Consider the following 21,000-nt stretch of genomic DNA (forward strand, 5'->3'; position numbering starts at 1 on the left):
GAATAAGGGGAAGAAAAATATCCCAACGTTATTGTAGCTCTGTATTAGGTACTGTGCATTAATTTTAGTTGATCCCAGAAAGGTGATGGATGCCACATCCCCGGAGATTTTCAAGGTGAGGCTGGACAGGGCGCTAAGCAACCTGCTCTAGCTGTAGGCGTCCCTGTTCAGTGCAGGGGAGTTGGACCAGGTGACCTTTAAGGATCCTTTCCAGCTCAAACAATTCTATGATTCTATAATCCTTAAATCTCTGAGAGCTGGAGATAACTGCATAATACACAGCTCTGGGACACGAAATACTCTTTTTTTCTGCCCTGACCTGTCTGACCAGCAGAAACTGTGTGCTGAAACTTTCAGTTAGGGAAGAAGGAACACATTTCCATGTAACAACTGTAGCTTTTCTTCTGGGTGTTTCCTGCTTTGCTCTATAAAGAAAGAATGTGCAAAAGGAGTTGGAGTAATTGCAGATTGATTTAATTAAAAAGCTGTAATATGCAGTCACCATCAGCAAGATCTGGTCTGAACCAATTACACGATTAACAAAAATCAATCTTTGATCAGAACAAAAATCAGAATTTTGATCAGAAATCAAATGAAGTTGTGCAGAATGCTGTCAGTTATTTCAAGTAATAGCTGGCCTACATAGGCGGTCTGCAGTGACAACTCCTCTATGAAAGGAAGTTATGCATCTTAACATTCAATATCTAGTCTATCGCTGGGAAAAGTAAGGCAGAGTGACAAAAAGGAGTAAGGTACACGAGGCTGGCTGTGAAATTCCCGGTGCCATTTCTCACACAGGTGGCCATGGCTGACTTATCTGCCTCCGTGCTGCCAGCTCCTGGGCTTCCCAGGAGGACGGCGCGTCTCTCTCCGCGCTCTTCTCCGTGGGGAACCTTCCTCCTCGCTGCTCTCCTCAGAGCTGGAGGTCCCGGCCCCTGGTTCTGTGCTGACTGAAGGCCTTTCATAAGGGCCACCTCGGCACGAGGCTTTCTCCTCTTGGCACACTTGAGCATGTGGAAACTTAAGGCTTTCGTTGAAGAAAGCAGAGGCCATGCACTCGGCTGCTGTCTGGTCACAAGCACATAGGAGTTTTTCACACAAGCTCCAACCAATACCTTAAAGAGAAATTTTAAAATGAATATTTAAAAGCAGTTACAGCTAGTCAGTGTGTAATTTGTTAGCGGTACATGAGATCTTGACTAAAATTACCAATTTTTCCTTGAATTTTAGCTTCCAAATTCACCTTTAATCACTTAAATACGCCTGCTGCCAAGGTGTTGAGTCCCTGGAGCTGTGGCTGGTGTTAGGTGGATTTGTGCAAATAAAAACAACAGCTGTTCTTTGTCTCCTGTCAAAAATGTCAGAATGCAATTCTTATCCTGACCTGATCACATCAAGTGCAGTGATGTAATAACCTTGATCTCAGCTAGGACAAAAACCCAGTTTTGGAGTAGCCATTGATGGCATTTTGTAATCAAATTCTGTCTCCATTCTGTAGCCTGCTATAGGCATGGTTGTATTCAGCTTGTAATAATTTCATACGCTGTTGTCAAAAGATGAGTCTCTAACTCAAACCTACATTTTGGAGTATGATCAAAGCATACAACTTCAGACTGTGAACTTCTTTCTGCAGGACATCCAAGTTTCTTAACTTGTTCCACACAGCAGTGATGAGAGAAGCAGCACCTAAAATAAAGAACAGGGGTAACTGAAAAGTGTTTCATTTTCCTACATCACACAGTATTCACAATTTATTTTATCCATTTTTTTTTTCAGTATCTATTACAACTGAAAATATTGTTTTTATTTCATGGAAAAATCTTTTCCATAAAGTTAAAAACAGCAAAAAAAACACCTGTATTTACTTTCGCAGTCCCCTTCCTAATTCCTTTGGTACTGTCTGCTTAAAGATGCAGTCTTGTTCGTTTAAGATCTGTGAACAAACCCTCCTTTAGCAGTATTTTGAGGTGTTCAGATATTGTTGGCTGAGAATCTGAAAACCACACATCATTACCGAGTGCACTGACTAGCTTCAATGTCTATTTTTATCATGCACGGGCAGTCTTACTTGTGTAAAAGTGCAGGAAAATTCTGTGTGCTGTGCACTCAGAGCCGTGCTTGGACTTGATATGGCTCCAGCTGTAACGTTTTCCACTCAATGAACGATTTTGTTTGAAAACGAAATGCTTTTAGGGAAGATTTCCTTGGTTTGGGTGAATTCTCTGCTCGCTCTGGGTAAGCATGCCCCGCCACCTCTTTACCAGCCGTGCCCTGATGGCCCACAGTTGCAGGTCTCAGTTGCACTCTATGCAACACTATATGGACTCCTTCTGAATGACAGTTTGACACAAAAGTTAGTACTCTTCTTTTTATAAACCACCTTCCAAACCACCTCTTGGCCAAGATTCACTGCAACCCTAATCCTCATCCCTTTTGATATGCATTTTTTTCTACTCTACTGGCTTCTTTCTTATTTTAAAAGTCCTCTCCAAAACACTCTTGCAAGAACAGACCGTGTTTAGTGACATTTGAGTATTTCACATTTAATATAATTAATTGGATTATACTGAGCATGGTCTGACTACAAATTCCATAGAATCATGAAATACTTTTGGTTGGAAAAGACCCTTAAAATCATTAAGTACAACCAAGAAGCAAACTCCGATCTTGGCTGGTCCATGGGCACTCCTTAATGCCTACAACTAATGGCAGATTATAGAAGAGTCCATACCTGTCCAGAGCATCAGCAGGATGCCCTCTTCCTTCCTGGCCACAGTAGCAACCGTAAGATTCAAACTCCTCTGGACATCTCTCAGTTAAACAGAACAACATTTCTCCCAGCTGAGGCAGCTCTCTCTTCTCTCTTCCATTTCCTCTCTCTTGTAAAAATGTTAATCGTTCGCATACTGTAAAGTAAAAAGAACCACAACTGTTTGACATACCATGTTCTCAACGGTTGAAGACACTCATTATTTCTAAGTTGTTGCCCCAGTCACTGATCTATGACTTTTATAACAGCACTAAGGAAGACAGCAAGAGAAGTGGGAGAAGATACTGAATAAAGAGAGAAATCCCTACAAAGATCTAAACTGCAAGTCAAATAGGATTGCAGACAGTACTTTGCAACGCCCTGTAATCTTTCATATTTAAATATTTTTTTCAAGAATATTCAAACCCAACTGAGATAAGAAAAAGGAAGTCAGTAGCTTCTCTCTTAGCTAACTCAGAAAATACTGCCCTAACCTCTTGTTCTTCCACACTGGACAATGATTAATTGTGAAACAACAAAAAGTTTTTTACAAACTTTCAAATGTTTAATTTGATATATCTTCCACCTAGCAGTAAATTGTGCTCAGACTAAGGCCTCTACATGATTTATTCATGGTTTATTCACAAAATAGTTCTAATAAAGCTTGGCCGCTTTGACAGACCAATCAGTAACAGTTCTGCTTTCCTCAGAGGAAATATTCTGGAGTCCTGTCTGTCACTCCCTCAGACTCGAAAGTTGAAGTTTTCATGAAATCATAAAAGCATAGAATGTTTGACTTGGAAGAGACCTTTAGAAGTCCTCTAGTCCAACCCCGCTGCACTGAGCAGGGACGCCTGCAGCTAGAGCAGGTTGCTCAGAGCCCTTTCCAGCCTGACCTTGAGTGTCTCCAGGGATGGGGATATCTACCACCTCCATGGGCAACCTGTTCCAGTACTTCACTAATTACATATCACTAGAAAATTTTTTAAAAATTACCTTTTTCTGCAGGTCCATTGGGTCCTCTAGCAGACAGTGACAGCTCCAGAGCTGGTCTGGGAGAAGGCTTGCCTAGGCCACCTCTTGTAGGAATTGCCTCTGGATATTACACATGCACATATCAGACTTGTAAAGATTAGACTTGCAAACATAGGATAAACTCTATCAGTAATGTGTCCCAAAGGGCATACTCTGAACCCAAACCAATCTTCTTGCAGTCTTCCAACATCTGTTTAAGTAACGATTGGAAGACTGTTCATTAGGTTCATTAGTAGTAAATTAAACTTCCCTAGGCAATGTTTGAAAATGAACTGCCACTGCTGGTACTGAACACTCTGCATCCTGCACAATCTAACCAGATTTAGGGAGGAAATGGTGCTGTTCTGCATGTTGGTGAGAAACACTGGATCCCAACAGCCACGAACAGCAAGAGGGAGCACTACAAAATACAGTGGAGTTAGTGCAGGCTGTACTTGCCTTTCTCTTTTGTCTTTGCAGATGTGTCCGCAGGAATAAACTCAGTGGGGATAATTCTGACTTCCGCCGAGTTAATATCTGCCTGGAAGGAGCCTGGAGAGGTGGATATCTCTCCTGCTGGGACCTCAGCTCCTCTAAATCTGTCCTCCTCTGAATCAGCAGAAAGAGGAAAGCGGAAGATATGGAGCAGTAAGCATCAAGATTTTCATTTCAGATAGTAGGTCAGAGTAATATCCGGGGGCAGAACTGCTGTGAATCGATGGTCATAGAGAAAAGCCATTCAAGATGAGGATTAGGAAAGCCAAAAAGCATCCGCACTGGTCATTTGTTCACATCTCTTGTCTTTTAGAAGAAAATGGAGCTAGTTAAATACAACCAATGTAACTGGTAGGTGTTTTGCTCGTTTTGTTTGTTTGTCCTTAAATTTATATGTCACATACCGAGGTACAAAGCTGTGTCAGGTACTAAAAATAAGGCTGGGTGCTGATTAGTTGGCCATACCGAGAAAGGAAGAATAAGAAGGATAAGATGAGATGTCATCATCTGAGTAAACTGCTAAAAAACGCAGTGTCAGTTTACAAAAGGGTTCCAAAAATAACAGCAACAGTAGGGATATTGCTTGAATGATGCAGAGCTGGGCAACTGCAGGATTTACTTCTTTACAGCCACAACATTGAACATTGGCTGGGAATGTTTGAGGAATTTGCATATTGCTTATCTTTTTTTTTTTTTTTTTTTTTACCTTTCTCTTTTCATATAAGCTAACTTGAAAATGAAAACAGTATTTTCAAATGGCTTCATTTTTTTTCTAAATATCAGTGCAAAGGATATTGCATTTAAGGAATAAAATACTTCATTTTCAAAGGGACTGTGAGCATACTTTCCATGTTTTGAGAGCCTATCCTTTCAAATTTCTGGTCTGAACTAATTAACTGGATTCCACTCAAATTCATTAAGTTCAACCCTCTGAAGTTCTGTTTTTGGCATACATTGGAAATAATCTGTCTTAGCATAAGAGAATGGATAAAAAGAATGAAAGCATTGCTAAAAACAGAAGGAGGATCATGAAAGGCTGCAGGAAGGGATGAATAGCAGCACGCCAGTCTCACAGCTCAGCAAGGTGCATGTTTTATGTCACTTTGTTTGGCAGTGATGTATTGAAATGAAAGTGATTCCTACCAGGTGCAGATAATATAACTGGAGTTTGGAATATTCTGCAGTTTGCTAAGAACAGATATCACAGATAATCTTCTAGCAGCCATGGACCTCCAACACAACACAACACACACATTTTCTGATACATTCAAGTTAGTGGAGGACAAGATTTCTGAGCAGGGCTCGTTATAGCAATGCCTTATTTCTGGATTGAGGTGGGAGACATGGATGTTACCCAGACAGTGTGATCTGAGTAAAAAAATGGCTCCTTCCTTCTCTCCGTATTCAGAGTCACTTGACATTTTTTTGTGCATTTAATTCTTCATGAATGATCATTTTCACATAAAGGAGTCATTGGTAATTTCAAGTCTGCTATGGCACTCCACCTGCTTTTAGCTGTAGCTACTGATGTGAATGTTCTCATAGAAATGGTAATGGTAAAACTGTGAAATAACTTTTAGTCTGGGAAAGAGTTCCATGAAATTCTGTATATTAAAGAAGGAGGTAAAATAAAAATTGCTGCCCTTCTGGCAGCAAATCCTATGAATGTAATTTAAAGGATCAACCATCATATCAGAAAATCTGATGGGAAGAGGTTTTCTCACATACTTGCATGAGGCGTGCAAAATAAGTGGCTGAAGGCAATGGATAGCAAATCATCCTCAAATAATATCTGTGATCTGACTCCTATCTAGCTCCAATTCCACAGCAGCCCAGTCCTCACCGTGCACAGATTCTTAACTGTGATGCTTTTAGAAAAGGATGCTTTTAGGAAAAGCCCAGAACCACTGACCTTTCACCGACGGAATGGGAGAAGACCAAGTCATACCTCGGTGGTCCCTTGTGACAGCTGGACAGAAAGCAGAGCATCGTGGTAGTGAAGTATTTTCTGCATTTCTGCAGTGCATGTCTGGAGTGGCTTTTATGGAGAGCATTATAAGGCTTCACCAAACATCGCTATTAGCCTTGCTTTATATAGACAGTAATTAGGAGAAACAAAGTGGTTGCTCAAAGATGTGCAGGTCAGCAGAACTGCAGGTATTACCCAGAAATCCCAGCAATAAAGCTTAATAAGCTAAAATCTGCTATCACCCAGAGTCAGGAGAGTCTGATTCACCAGCAAAAGTACATCTGGGCTCTTACCTCTAGCACTAGAAGTCCCCAGGGCCATCTCACCAGGCTCAGAGGAAATCACTGTTGAAGACAGAAAATGTAAACTCAGACAAGTTGGCAGCACAGACTCTCATGAGAAGTTACAGACTCGTAGAATACCCCAAGTTGGAAGGGACCCATAAGGATCATCAAGACCAACTCCAAATCCTCTCAGTCATTTAACTCAAAGCCAAGAGAATAGCTTCTTAGCAGAGGAGGAAAGACCCATGTATGGAGATTTTCCTGATTTTCTGTGCACAACATTAATAGTTACAGACAGTGATGCTCAAAAAATAACCTCATTACTACATTCAGATGAGGTGCTATAAAGAAGCAACATAAATAGTCTGTCCATTTGACAGACTACAGTGAAGAGAACTAGGTGTAAAATCTCACTATTGCACACAGAACAGATGCCATATTCCTTACAAACACATTGTGTTTGAAAGTAAAAAATGAATGGGCAGCTACCAACTGAATCCTTCCTTAATCTCTAATTTATTGCTTTACTTCATGCACTGATGTTCATTTATCAGAAGCATTTTCATTAACAGAGCAATCAGATGATCTCAAAATTCATCTCTGCATCTTTTTGTGCATTAGGATGGTGTGATATAAGAAAGAATTTTTTTTGCTGTCAAATGAATATCGTAGTAGTGTCATGATTTGGCTTAATATGTTCTCACAGCAGCCAGTGGTGAAGCTCTTGGGGTATAAATGGGGAGACAAATAATTCAATTGAAGTGGTTCTCCAAATATTTTATGGAATCACAGTCATGGAATCATTAAGGTTGGAAAAGACCACAAGGATCATCTGGTCCAACCATCGACCCATCACCACCACGCCCACTAAACCACATCCCTCAGTGCCACATCTACACATTTCTTGAACTTCTTCAGGGACGATAACTCCACCACCTTTACAGTTTATATAGATATGTTATCCATGTTGCAATTTCATCTTTCTAAAATTTCATATACTGACTTTTATCCACAGGCAATATTTTGAGCATTATAATAAACTGTTCCTGTTCAGAAGGCATGAGTGATTGTTTTGGGGGATGTAAAAGATTAATACAGGTATGTAAATACTGCACATAACTACAGCTTCATCTCAAATAATTAAATGTCTCTTTGAAAGCAACAAATGTTCAATGGGCTGAGGGTGTGGTCTCTGCCAGACCCCCCAGCCACCACTTCTATTTCCCAAAAGGTCTATTTTGGTGAAAACAGGTTTTGTTCTAGAGTTCTCAGTCTCAGCCCTTGGGAAATTTTGAGTAAACAGTGGTTAAGCACGTGGAGCACACAGGTTGAAGCACATTCTCATTTGGTCTTGAATTGTGTCACCAAAATATATCTACTCTTACAGCAGTTTTCTTAGAAGGGCTGTAAGCAAACAGCTTGTTCTTGTACTTTATTCTTCCAGCTTTTGGGAGCTGAAAACAGCGCTTCTTACACTGCGAGTTACAAACCTTCTTCCACAGATGCTGTCACAGCCTCTGTTTTCTCAATCCCACGATGAAAGAACTCTGCAAAAAGAAAAGCATTTTTGCTCCAAAGAGAGTCATGGCTTAGGATGCTCGTAGACAGGAGCTTGGTATAACATGGCCAGACCAGAAGAACAAAACTTATCTCCAAATATTATCACTATTGTACTTTTCATTGGGTTTTTATATAAATATAATAAAATGTAGTAAATATTAACCTAATTATAGGTAGTTAACTTAAGTATTAGAATACTTCCTTAGCTCTTATTTACCACAAATACCAAATCCTACTCAGCAATGTACACTGTAATTAATAAAAATCCCTCAGTCTCTATCACTGTTTCAATCTAAACTAGAAAACTGATCAACAATAAGCGTTCTGTAAGTATCCCTTAAGGATAAGAATTAACGTTGAGAGGTAAAACTCAGATGTTTCAGTCTAGGCACTTTGCTGAAGCTGAGCTCAAAATGTCCATGCAAATAGCAATGGACTGATCAGAAAATATTTTTTAAATTCTTTCAGTATGTTTCTTCTGGCATTATTTCTAAATGAGATTCAGGTTCTCTGTTGAATTCCTTCTTTGAAAAATGAGTCATTTGGCTGAAATTATCCTGAGCTTCTCAGTAATGGCTGATCACAAAAGCAGTGCTTTGGTTTATTAGTTCTTTCTCTTCCTTTCATATTTTGATATCTTGCTAAAAATTGCCTTTGCTTCTAAAAAAAAAAAAAAAAAAAAGGAATTCATATCTTCCAAAATGCTCATATTATTTTTCTCAATGCAGACATTCTTCTTGATTCAATATATTTCAGTCAAAAAATCACAGAGGTAAGGACATACCCCCTGTGTGGAGTGTTGTCAGCTCTCTCTTGCTGGTTGTTTCTGAAAAGGAGAAAACTCTCTTACACAGTGAAGTCTGTAGACTGAAGTCAACATTTAAACAATAGTACAGCAAATCAGGAGTTCATTCCATTTATTCCTATCAAGGAACATTTAGGAAAATATTCAAATTTTCTCTGTAATAAAGCATCTGCCAAATTACTTTTCCTAGAAATTTATCTGACATCCTTGTTATGTTTTTTGCTTTTTTTTTTCTAAAGCCCGAACTGGACAGAACAGCTACACAGAAATGTAACTACATGAGCAAATGACAAATAAAAATGATTCATTCAAAGGATTTAAATTTTCCTGTAATAAATATGACCAGGAGCCTAATTTGGTGGAGGTATTCAGTGAGTCTCTCTTTATCAGCTGAGGTAAAAACAGCGTGATTTTCCTGGTAGCACATAACAATTTTCCTTTTATTTGTAATGTGTAGAGCTGCCATACTCTATATTAGAACCACCTGATCCCAGTGAAAGATTACTGGCTTACACAAAACATTTTGCTGGCACTGACACAAATTTTGCTGAGGCAATTTCTTCTCCCTTGGCCTCTTTATGGAAGGATATACACATGCAGAGCCCTGAATTCATGTATCTGTTCTTAGCACTGAGGTGTGCCGATATAAGTGAAGGGATCAGAAAAACTAGCAGTGCTTTTTCACATCTGACCCAGCTTTGGAGTTTGAGTAATAGAAACAAGAGAATTTTAGAGGCTGGAAAGGACCTCTTAAAGTCATTTAGTCCAACCCTCTACTACAGGATGTTCCCTAGGGCATGCTGCACAGGAAAGTGTCCAGGCAGCTTCTGAATATCCCCAGAGAAGGAGATTCCAGCACCTCTCTGGGCAGCCTGTGCCAATGCTCTGTGCCCATTGCCCCTTGTCCTGTCAATGGGCACCACTGAAAAGGCCTCATCCATTTTATCTTTTAGATATATACGAGTGTTGATAAGATCCCCTTTCAGCCTCCTCTTCTCCAGGATGAACAGACCCAGGTCTCTCAGCCAGACTCATAAGATTAATGCTCCAGACCCCTTATCATCTCTGAGGTCTTTCTCTGTTCTCCGCCAGTTTTAAACTGAGGAGCCCAGAAATGGACACAGTACACCAGATGTGGCCTCACCAAGGCAGAGTAGAGGGGGAGGATCACCTCCCTCAACCTGCTGGCCACACACTTTTTAATACACTCCAAGACACCATTGGCCTTCTTGGCCACCAGAGCACACTGTGAGTGACCTCAGTAGGTCGCTAATTACCCTAAGCAGCACCCAGTCATTCAGATGCCTCCTGAAAAACAAACAAACAAATAAATCCCCATGTCTAACTGGACTTTCCCTGTTGCATCTACATCTCTTGCCCTTTGTCCTGTCCCCATGCCCCTCCAAGCGGAGGCTGGCTCCTTCACATCTGCACAACTCCACAAAGTAGAGGAGAACAGTGACACAGCTCTTTCAGCAGGTGCTCCAGCTCCTCACCAGCTTGGTAACTTCTCCTGGCCATGCTCCAGGACAGCAATTAGCCTGCCTTCTTCTCTCTTGGTTTTCATTTGAATAGGAGTAAGTGGAGAATAGGACATACTGCCAGGTTTAGTGCAGGAAACTACTCAGCTACTGCTCCATTCACCTTAGGTCAGACTCAATGCCAAAAGAAAACCTGGCAGGAGGGGCAGTCAGTCTGATCTGGATTGTTACCTGTAACCAGAGATGGACAGGAGGAGACATCCAGACCATTCAGGGAAGAGTTAATATGAGCATTCCGAAAACACTCAATGGCATCTTTGTCGCAGGTGCAGAGGAACTGTTCACACGGATCCCCATTTTCTGCAAATTAAACAAAAATCCAAACAAGATGCTATTGAAATATCTTTTTTCCCCTCCTTCACTTTTCCTCCCTGTAAGGTTTATGTCTTCATTAGTGCATGCATGCTTAAACTGTGATTCTTCAGGTTAAATTCATTCCAGTTTTGTAGTCCCACAGAGTTTGTAATTTGACAGAGCTGGCAGTGGGCTGCTAGAGCATGGTTCTTTCTACAGAGCAGTGAGAAGCTCAGAGTAGAGCTTTGCTGCATCTGATTTTTCCATGGAAAACTTACTCCATCTGATACTGAGTGTAAAATATTCCACCTATCCCCAGGAAGTCACAGTCCACAAGCCAAGTCTTTCACAGAGGATGTGTTTTGCATTTTATAAAGGGAATGCGTTTCTCTACAAAAATACTGTTTTCCCACTTCAAATCCTTTTACCTTTCAGAGATTTCAAAAATATTGATCTTTCAGAGCTCTTACACGGTTTTTCCATTTTCAACATTCAATATCCGTTTTGTTTTCCTCATTTTGGTTTGAACAAGACATTTTCTGATTAAGTATGGAAAGAGCTAAAGAAACACTATTTGTGTTCAGATGTGCTTGAATCTTTATAGACTGACTCGGAAAGCAAAACTGGTTTCTATTTGAAACAAGAAGTGGAAATTGCGTCAGTCCTGTACTAAATCAAGCTATGAAGTTCTTGGTTTGGAGGGTTTGGAGATGCTGCTCTTCTTTGCTGGCAACCCCAAGTTATGTTCTCGAAAACAGTATTTCCTGGGAGCCAACACTGGGTGAAAAGTGACATTAAAATTGATTGAGGGCAGTCCACACTCGCCAAACTCCTGTTACAACAGCAAGGTCTCTGCCTGCTAATGATGCAGTTCTATCTGAATGTACGGGATCCTGCGAACACAGAATGGAATACCTCAAATTATGTGAAAATTAAGCCTTGAAGCTTCAGAAAGTACATTACTTTTCAAGTAATTGCCCAGCACTATCTCCATTCCCAATACATGGAGATATCTCAAGCACTACTCAGTGGTCCTGAGTCCTGACTCCTCCAAAGTCACAGAAGTCTGGAAACCTCATCAGGAGGCTGCCTGTTAGAGGAGCCCAGACAAGTTTCTAACTATACTTAATTCCTCAAGAATCCACATGTGAAGGTGGTTTCTCCTTAACTTATATATGACTTTTGGTAGGTAGGCCACTAAGAATTCCAGAATTCTGTTCTTGTGACAGGTTAATCTTACCACAGGTCAGGTTTTCCGCAGAGCAGGTGACATCTGTAGAAATTTTTGATGGGTCCCATGTGCATTCCATTTCCATTGCTTCCTCGTAGCATTTGCGGTGCTGAAAACAGCATCTTTAAAGCATGAAATAGCACAAAGTTCAGACAATATGTCTTCCTTTCCATTCAAGATCAGACTGCAATGCTCATTCCTATATAAGAATGCAAAAGGTGCCAAAGGAGAAAAAGGGTCCTTGTGTAGTCCACAGACAAAAGAAAGGCTGAGTATGCTTTTCTCTGAATCAGTCTGATGGAATAATTACACCTGGATGCAAAGCTCAGTGGGAGCAGGTCTTCAAAGTCATGGGAGATCATGTTCGCATTCCACCCCTGTTGCAGAACCTGAGGGACAAGGACCTTACAGGCAATTTCAATAAGAAATGCACTGCCAGTGCCTGAACATCACCCAGACATCACTGCCAAACAAAGCCCCACAGATCAGTTCTTAGATTCGGCTCTGATATAAACTGTCTCAATACAACTCTGTTGAACTGTGCTGCACCCAGCACTCTTGGAGGGTAAACATTTCTGCAGTATCTTGTGAACCACTGTGTCTCACTGGGACTCTATAAATATAAGCGGTGTTACCATAGAATCACAGAATCATAGTAAATGATACTTGTTCTTTCTCCTCAGTGCAGTAATCAGAATTAAAATAAACCTTTTAGCCATGGAAAGGAGACATAACATGTTTCTCAAGCCTGAGTAAAGTAGTTATCTTGTACCGCAACACTACTGAGGCAGTTAGAAACCTTGCATTGTCCTGTTGTCGTGCAAACCCCAAACATCTGCATGGCTGCTTCAGATGTCAGCAGCAATGAAAATTCAAATGAAGTAACATATTCATCAATTGTCTCTTCTTTTGAGCAAGTTGTCTGTTTCTGTATTGTAGCGGCATCTCTGTGCATTGGCAGGTGTAAATGAAACACCAGTGGGACATTCAATCACCATTTACCTTGTGTAAAACTGTCACATAAATTAAGCAAGAGTTTGCTGTTAGATTTAGATTGAAACATTGTCATGTCGGTAAAATGGACTCACAACATGGGTCTGTTATTGCACTGATAGCAGTCTTGTCTCTGTCAAATGCAAAGAAAACATTACCATCCGACAAACAGTGTGCTGCCAGAACGGGTTAACTTGTGACTCATGATGTGAGGAGCTGGCTGGAGGATTTTTTGTTAAGGATGTAATAAAAATATTTTATACATCAGCCACAGTCCTGCATATGCACTGCAGGCTCACTCCTAGGCTATGCGGTCACTTTCTCACTTCCTAAATTTAGCAAGTATTTAATATTTAATCACTTAATGCGTTAGTAGTTGATTGCTGAAATATTTAATTTTCCTAACAATTAAGGAAGAAGTCCAAGGTCTAACCACGATTGAACTTCTGACTCAGCGAAAGACATCAGTGATGAGGTTTGCTCAGGCTGCAAGCAGCAGATAAGAGCTCATAAATAGCATCATCCCCACAGGCAGTGTTTGAGTGTGGGAAGATGCTACAGGAGGTGGACAACTGATAGCTGGGCCTCCTTCTTTTTAGATAGAGAGGCAAAGGTGGCTTTCCTTTTAAGTTTCTCTTTGTGTGTTTGATTTCCCAGGAAACATTGGAAAAAAAAAAATAAAAATCCAAGAAATTCATATTCTGATGATATCTCAAAGCCTATTTTCTTGTATTTCAGTATCTGTTTGTGGTCTTGCTCCCTGTTGTAACTTGGTTGAGGTGACTGCAAAAGGGTACCAAACAAAGGTGGGAAAAAAAAGCATCCAAGAGACAGGCCTTGATGGTTTCTCAGTGCCACCAGTGCTTCTCCCAAAGGTGAGGCTGAAGTTTGTAACTATCAGAAAACAATTTTAAATGTGTTACTGATGAAAGATGTCAAGTCCCATTTCAATAATGCCTGAGGTTTATTTCACTCCGAGCACCTGGAAACTCTTCCAGTTGGAAAATTAATCTGATACAAGTGATGTAAAGTTCCTTTTTTTTATTAGAGCATCATTGTCACTCAACTCTTACGGCAACTTAATCAGAAAATAATGCCCCCTTTGCAGTCAGGGCATTGTAAGACATGAATTGTACACTAAATATGTTTCTCTCTCCCAATGGATCAAGAAGGCAGAACAGACTCTTAATGTGGATATGCAAGTTAGATACTTTGGGAAATCAAGAAAAGATTGATTTGTGGGCAAAATCTAATCTCCTAAAGAAATACCTATAATGAGATGTTAATCCCTTTTCATTGAATGGCAATTGCAGTATCAAATCCAAGATTTGCAAAACTAGTTTCTAAGAATGGAATTTAGTGGGGAAAAAAATGCGACACTGTGGGAACCATCTCTCAGAAAGGCGTGTAGTAGCCTCCTTTTTGGATGTTCTGTTTAACGAAGAGGATATCTGTGTCGCTGGCAAAGCAATCAGTCAACATTTACTGAAAATTCCAGTGATGTTGCCATTCTCGTAGGGAAGCCTCACTATGGGACTCTGTGGTCTTTCTGTGTTTGTGCTGCCCTGCATTAAAATGAAGATGAGTGAAGCAAAAGCCCAGATGCTCAGCTCTTTGAGTATCAGTGTACTCAACTGCCTAGAGCTCTCATTTCAGAATGTCATTATGTTTATTCAGAAAACCTCTCATGAGAAGTTCCATGGCTTTTTTCCAGCAGTAGATCTCTATTTTCTTAGGCATTCTATACTGGAAAGTGGATGGATTAACTTCTATCTAGCTTTAGGCATCAGCCCCTTTTGAGCCATTTCTGCCTTCATTCAAAGAATTCTCTCATTGCTTTGTTGGAAAGTATTTTTTTTTACCTAATTTTGACATGTGGTATGTCTTGATTGCCTTTGAACTTCTTTTCCCATCTCTTACTGGCAAATGTGAATAGCATGAATAGCCATTTGCTTGCCCTGTCTTGCTGCTAATTCTTTTTTTTTTTTACTAGCCCAGTCAGAATCTGGAGCAGTATCTCTCTGAAACCCAGGTTAGATAGTTCTGTTCCCAGTGCATGGTATTGGGAAGAGCCATTGACCTATACTGCTCTCCTCTGTACCCAGATGCTCCAGTGTATCATCTCCAGCATGTATGTAGATATTCAGGGTAAGATTTACTTAACTCTATAACCACCACTAGAAGTCATACTTAGATGTAGCCTGATTCTTTTGATGCCTAAATCAGCCATCATTTCCATTAGCATCCACTATGTGCCTATCTTGCTGGTGTATTACTCAGATTCCCAGTACTAGCATTTGATAAGGCTGTAAATCCATGGAGAAGCTCGGATTGACATTCTCCTGTCTATCTTACTAACAGACCCTCAAACTTTTAGCACAGGAGTAAAATTTTGGGCTGAGATAGTTTCCCAGAACAAATAAAAACGAATGAGGTTTTGTTCATGAATTCCATTTAGAATTTAGAGACCTCTGGTAAGCAATGCCAAGGAGATGAGAATGGCATTTACTTACTCTATTGCATTACTGATCATTCTTCACAACCAGGTTAAGCTGTGCTACCAGGGTTGCACTGTTGGAATCACATGCAGGTGTGGGAGACTCTAAGTCATGGGAAAAAAACAAACCACTAGATGATCACACACTGTAGGTTATAACCATTTCAACTTCATCTCTTTCCAGTACTTGCTGTAAGGGTGATGACTGGTGCTGGGTAGCAGCCCAACAAAAAGACTACACTCATTAGCTCAACATAGGGTAAGGTGAACAAACTATAGATGGAGATATTTTGTAGGCCATATCAGACATTTGGGTTGCAAGTGAGTGATGATTAGACAGAGCTGACTGATGAGGGACTTGCCCTCTAAATGAATCTTCTATAGTTGTAGAATTGCCCTTAAATCATACAGGCAAGTGTTATGCTTCAGGTCATCAGAGCATTAAGGCACTGCCAGCCTGCTGAGGCAGACAGGAGATCATAGAGTAGAATCATAAATGTTGGAGAAGATCACTAAGATCATCTAGTCCAACCATCAGCTCATCACCACTATGCCCACTAAACCATGTCATGGATAATCACATGGAAAAGACTTACTCATCAGCTTCATCCACAGGGAGTCCTTCCATTTCAAACCTACAAGAGCAGCCATAGTCTTCAAAATCTCTGGGACAAAAGCCACTGACACACTTCATTTTGTTCACAAAGTTGAGCAATGCAGGGAAGTTTGTGAAGATGGACTGTAGCCAGGTGAAGTGAGAACCCAGACAGTCTGCAAAGAGAACAGTGAGCAAAGGTCAGCCAAGCATGGGTCACACGTGGGTGATGCGAGTGTGAAAGCAAAGCCTAAACCAGGCAGCACAGTAACACAAAGGCACTGAACTCAGCCCTAAACAGTATTTAGGATTATAGCAGTCTTTGAGAGCAGTCTCAACAATTCCTGTTCCATTTCAGTCTGTATAAAAGCACATTCCGTGGCTGAAATACAAGTGAAGCACATACTTACCAAAAAATAATGCAACGCTTTCCACATTTTGAAAGACTCCATTGAGGAACGTGGCATTGTCTAGATGAACAGAACAAAAATATTTTTTTTAAGAAGTATGTGACAAGAATGGCTCCCAGACTGTTGCTTGTCTTGCTTCTGTTGTCAAAATGCTTGGTGATGAGAATTACACGATATTTACTAACTGCATGCTTCCTTGCAATGTTTTGGAGTGTGAGTCATTCAACACTGCATTGCTATATCATAGAAAGTAAAGCTTAAAGCGTTCTTACTCAAGATTCTTTCAGGTGTGTTAAGAAGCTCTGGCAGAAATGCTGGTGGCTCCAATTCTTGGCCACCTACTTCAGCAAACAGATTTGAGAAGAAAAGAGATTTTAAAATTGAAAACAAAATAACATATACTTCATTACAATGCATACACTGCATGCATATTGAATACCTTCCTACATTAGCAAGCTGATTTAGCAAAGCAATGAAACACTTACTTAGTTCCATCCACACCCAGAAATTTACATCCAGAAATATTCTGATAAGTCTTATTGACTTCAACTTAATAATGAGTCTCTGTTTAACTGCTAGTGAGGATATATTAATCCTCATATTCCTTTGCTCTTCTGAATTAAACCATACAGTGGGATAAATTATTAGAATCATGTAAAACTGCTGTCAAAAATAACTTGCACCACCCTAGATGTTCTTTTCTACTCTGTAGCCCTTTGCTTTTCAGTTGTTGGAAGACAAGACATTTGTGCAAACCTCTCTGCAACTGCTTGCTGTCCCCCTGAAAGCCAACCTCTTCAGTTCCTCTGTCATTTTCTCTGTACACATCCATACACAACTCCTTCCAGCTGTGACCACAGCATTCAAATTCAGGGGAAGCCCTCGAGGTTTGGTGAATAGGGGTCAGTTTGATTCACAACTCCGTTATGGAGAGGTCAGCAGCTGATTTCTCTTCTCTGTAGCATTAAATGCATCTCCCAGAATGTTACTCTATAGATAGTGAGATAGTTTCTGTATTAGATACGTTTCCCTTTGCTGTTCCAACATGACACATCAGGATTTACAGCTTAGTTTCACTTCCACCTTTTTCAAACCTTTGCTTTTGAGTTAGTCAACAGGTTGGGCTGATAATCTATCCTCCCAAAATGATGTTTGCTAAACATAGAAAAGTCAGCCATGATCGTAAGAGCTGAAGCCTCAGTTTTGTTTAGCTGAGTCCTCATTGCCTATGCTCTCTTCCTATGCCTATTTTTGTCCTGAAGTTAGCATTTTTTTTTCCCCTTCGACGGTGCCACTTCACCATTTCCACACTTTTTTTTTTTTTTCTGTTTGTCATATCTTGATTTAGTACTTGTTCTTGTCCACCCTGCATATTTTCTTTCTTCGTATCTTCTACACATTTTTAGGGGAAAATATGTTATTTTCAATTTATTTCAACTAGACTTTTTATTACAGATATTGTCAAGGGTTTTTGCTGCCTCAAGGATCGAAAGATTGAAGAAAACAAGTAAATTTGAAATCATGGCACAGCTTATCTCTCAGAATAACAGGCATTTTCTGCAAAAGACTCTGGGGAAGAGTTGACAGTTATCTTGCTAATCTGTTGACTTTTCTGCAATAAACAGAGCAGTAGGAGAGGGAAGATGAGTACTGAATATTTTAGATGTAACACTTAATGTGATACTTAGCAAAGAATTTGGGAAGATTTTTCTCAGATTTTATTACAGGACCTTCTCAGGAGTTTATCACAACTATTTTGGAATGAGCAAAGTATCCTTGGACATAGTCACTATGCCTCCAGCAATACATTTATCAAGTTTGGTGGCAGAATGTAAGAATGGGATTGTTGGAGGTAGGAAAAGGTTCTTCCCCTTACTGTTATGGTCTCCCTGAATGTCTTTGCCCCAATTAAAATCTTTCAGATGAAAAGCAAACCAGCAAAAAATGTCCCTCGTTCCAACAAAATGGAAGAGACAGAGAGGAAGACACTGTTTTCCTCAGAATAGAAAAGGTCTCCTGGCATCACAGAACTCAAACAAGTCTATTGAAAGCTTGACAGCCAAAAGGAGTTCAAACTCAAGAAGAATAATGTTGTGCTGAGCAAATGAATAGCATTTAATACTGTATATTTATATATGCATTAAGTCATGCTTAATAAAGAAAAGCTTCCCCTTGTTTTTTGACTTAAAAGCTGTATTTCCTCTACTGTGTCAAACATCTTATCCTTAAGCCATGTTCCACTGAGTGTGTGTAGAGCTAGATTTTGAAATGCTGCACACTTCCATGCCTCAGAGTGTCTATCTATTGATCATTAGGCCTTTTAACAAAGCTTTGGAAAGCATGAAAATTCTATCAACTTGAATGAAACAGAGAAAAGAGTTTATAAAGTCATGTTACAGAGATGCTGGGAGATGTGATTCTTCTAGTACCCTTCATTTGCATGTAATTCTTTGCAAACTTAATTTGCACAAACCCAATTACACACAAATATCTGAAGCCCCTCTTAAGAAACATCTCTACCATAGGGTCAGCTGTTCGAAAAACATTTAGCTTTTTCTAACCCTTTCATTGCTAAAAATGGTATTTCTAGTTGTCAGAGAGTCAACATCAACGAACCAATATTTACTAACAAGATTGCTTAATTTATTTAAATTTTGATGTAGAGACAGTAAGAAAATACTTTCTGAATCAATCATTCTTTCTTATTATTTTTCTATCACACCTTCTGGGGCTAATGTTCCTGCCTCATTCCCTGCATAGTCAGTGAAAGACTGTGCTACAAAAATCAGCCTTTTAAATTGCAGAACACCCAGAGAGAGTTGGCTTCACTCACCTTTCTCTACAACCTGCTAAATTCCTTGGCATGTGTCCTGAGGAGACTTGTTGGTACATCAGCCCTTGGGATTTCCAGCTGTATGCCTTACCCACAGAATTTTTTCATTATTTAGATGCAAGGGCTGTGTCTATGATGTTGCTATGCTGAGAATGCTTTTCAGAAGTGTTATCCCAACAAGGCTCACAAAAAAAATCACCATGTCTCTGATTGTTTTTGCAGTCATGTCTAATTAAAATGCCATTATATAGGGCATGAATGCAGTCATAATATCTGGGGAGCACAAACATTGATTGTCTTAGGAAATGTCAGAGCAAATCCAACCTATTTGATATCTTCAAGGGAAATCCCTTTCACTCCTCATGTAGATAGTTGTTTGTGCTCTAGTGTTTGTTTCAGTCTCAAAGTAGAGATGAGCAAAGTGGATCCCACATAAGTCTAAATCAGTAATGCTTCCCGAAGCCCCAGCTGGCCTAGGGCAGCATTTCAAACCTTTATACTTTGACTGTGCTCAGATGGAGAAAAATAATAATAAACTGTGGCATAGCCAAAAGGCTTTGGGAGAAAATGTCTTTGCTATGTCAAAAAAAATCTCTGAGTGTACAGATATTTCTGAGTATACTGGTTATTTATCAATATATATTGTTGCTTTGGCATTCCCTCTCAATGAAGTGGGAATATTCTGATATCCCTACTGATTTCTGTCCATATGCTAGGAGATTTAATGCTCAGTTTCATTAATATAATTTTCAAATGTATCTTGTATTAGACTATTTACTGACTTGCAATGCATGTGATTCTTTATAAGAGATGAAATGGTATGGAGTAGGTCAGTGCAGAATTCTGTGTGTGCCAAGGTGTTCGACTTTCTTTTCACTTCAAAAATAACCTCATGGAACAACCAAGAATGCTCTAAAAATACTTCTCTTCAATGGCACATCGTTACTCATTATGACTTCTACACACAGTGTAGGGAAATCTGAAATGTTGCCTGTCCCTGTCACTGGATCATTGAAAGCTCATTCATCATAGGACAACTAAATGTAAATAGTTACATGCAGGAAAAAAAAAAAAAATCTAACTAAAAATTCAAAGAAAACTTTTGCTGAACACAAGAACCCACTTAATGGTGTGGAGAATTTATATAATACACTTCTTTCATGAGTAGAATATATATTTTTGCAATTTTTGGGAATCTAAAGGGCTCAGGTGATGACCAAATCTAAGCACAATTTAAGATGCTTTTTTTTTGTTTATATTTATTAGCCCCACTAAATGTTTCTTCCTTCACTATATGTCCTGAGGAAAAAAAAAAATGTTCTATAACTGCTCCATAATTAATTATTTTGGTACATTTGAGTGCTGAACAACAAAGTTGGAAGGGGTAAGTGTGCTTTTCTAGAGTTATATTTCCAAACGCATCTACTTAAAACAGTATTTGTCAGAAATGCAAAATAATCATAAAAATTAATGGTGACTTACCACTGTGCAACACCATGAACATAGACATCAGAAGAATTCCAATCATTTTTTATTTGACCAAATGCAAGAAAAATTCACAGAGCAGACTGGTGTGCCTGGTGAGTTGGGTAAAATATTAGGCAGAATGTTATTTCTTTAATCTGAGTGTAGGACGCCATTAAGTTAGAAAATCCTTTTCTAGCCTGACCATATATGTGCTTAATGCAACACAGTTTCTTCTCTTGTAAGTGCACACAATGCATCAAAAA

The 21,000-nt window shown here is 39.6% G+C and overlaps 1 protein-coding gene across 1 annotated transcript; it reads right to left on the reverse strand.

Annotated features, from left to right (window-relative positions):
* Positions 1 to 651: 651 nt before the first annotated feature.
* Positions 652 to 20,798, reverse strand: OC90 (otoconin 90). The gene is made up of 14 exons (XM_031590887.2): positions 20,753 to 20,798; positions 16,710 to 16,778; positions 16,438 to 16,497; positions 16,029 to 16,203; positions 11,952 to 12,064; positions 10,589 to 10,717; positions 8,856 to 8,897; positions 8,002 to 8,058; positions 6,521 to 6,571; positions 4,223 to 4,372; positions 3,746 to 3,844; positions 2,732 to 2,906; positions 1,580 to 1,686; positions 652 to 1,115 (listed from the first exon to the last, which is right to left on the reverse strand). The coding sequence occupies exons 1-14, from the start codon at positions 20,796 to 20,798 to the stop codon at positions 814 to 816; spliced, it is 1,575 nt and encodes a 524-aa protein (XP_031446747.2). The 3' UTR covers positions 652 to 813.
* Between the last annotated feature and the right edge of the window lie 202 nt (positions 20,799 to 21,000).

Source organism: Phasianus colchicus, chromosome 3, assembly GCF_987193195.1.
Source record: "Phasianus colchicus chromosome 3, bPhaCol1.hap1.1, whole genome shotgun sequence".
NCBI lineage: Eukaryota > Metazoa > Chordata > Aves > Galliformes > Phasianidae > Phasianus > Phasianus colchicus.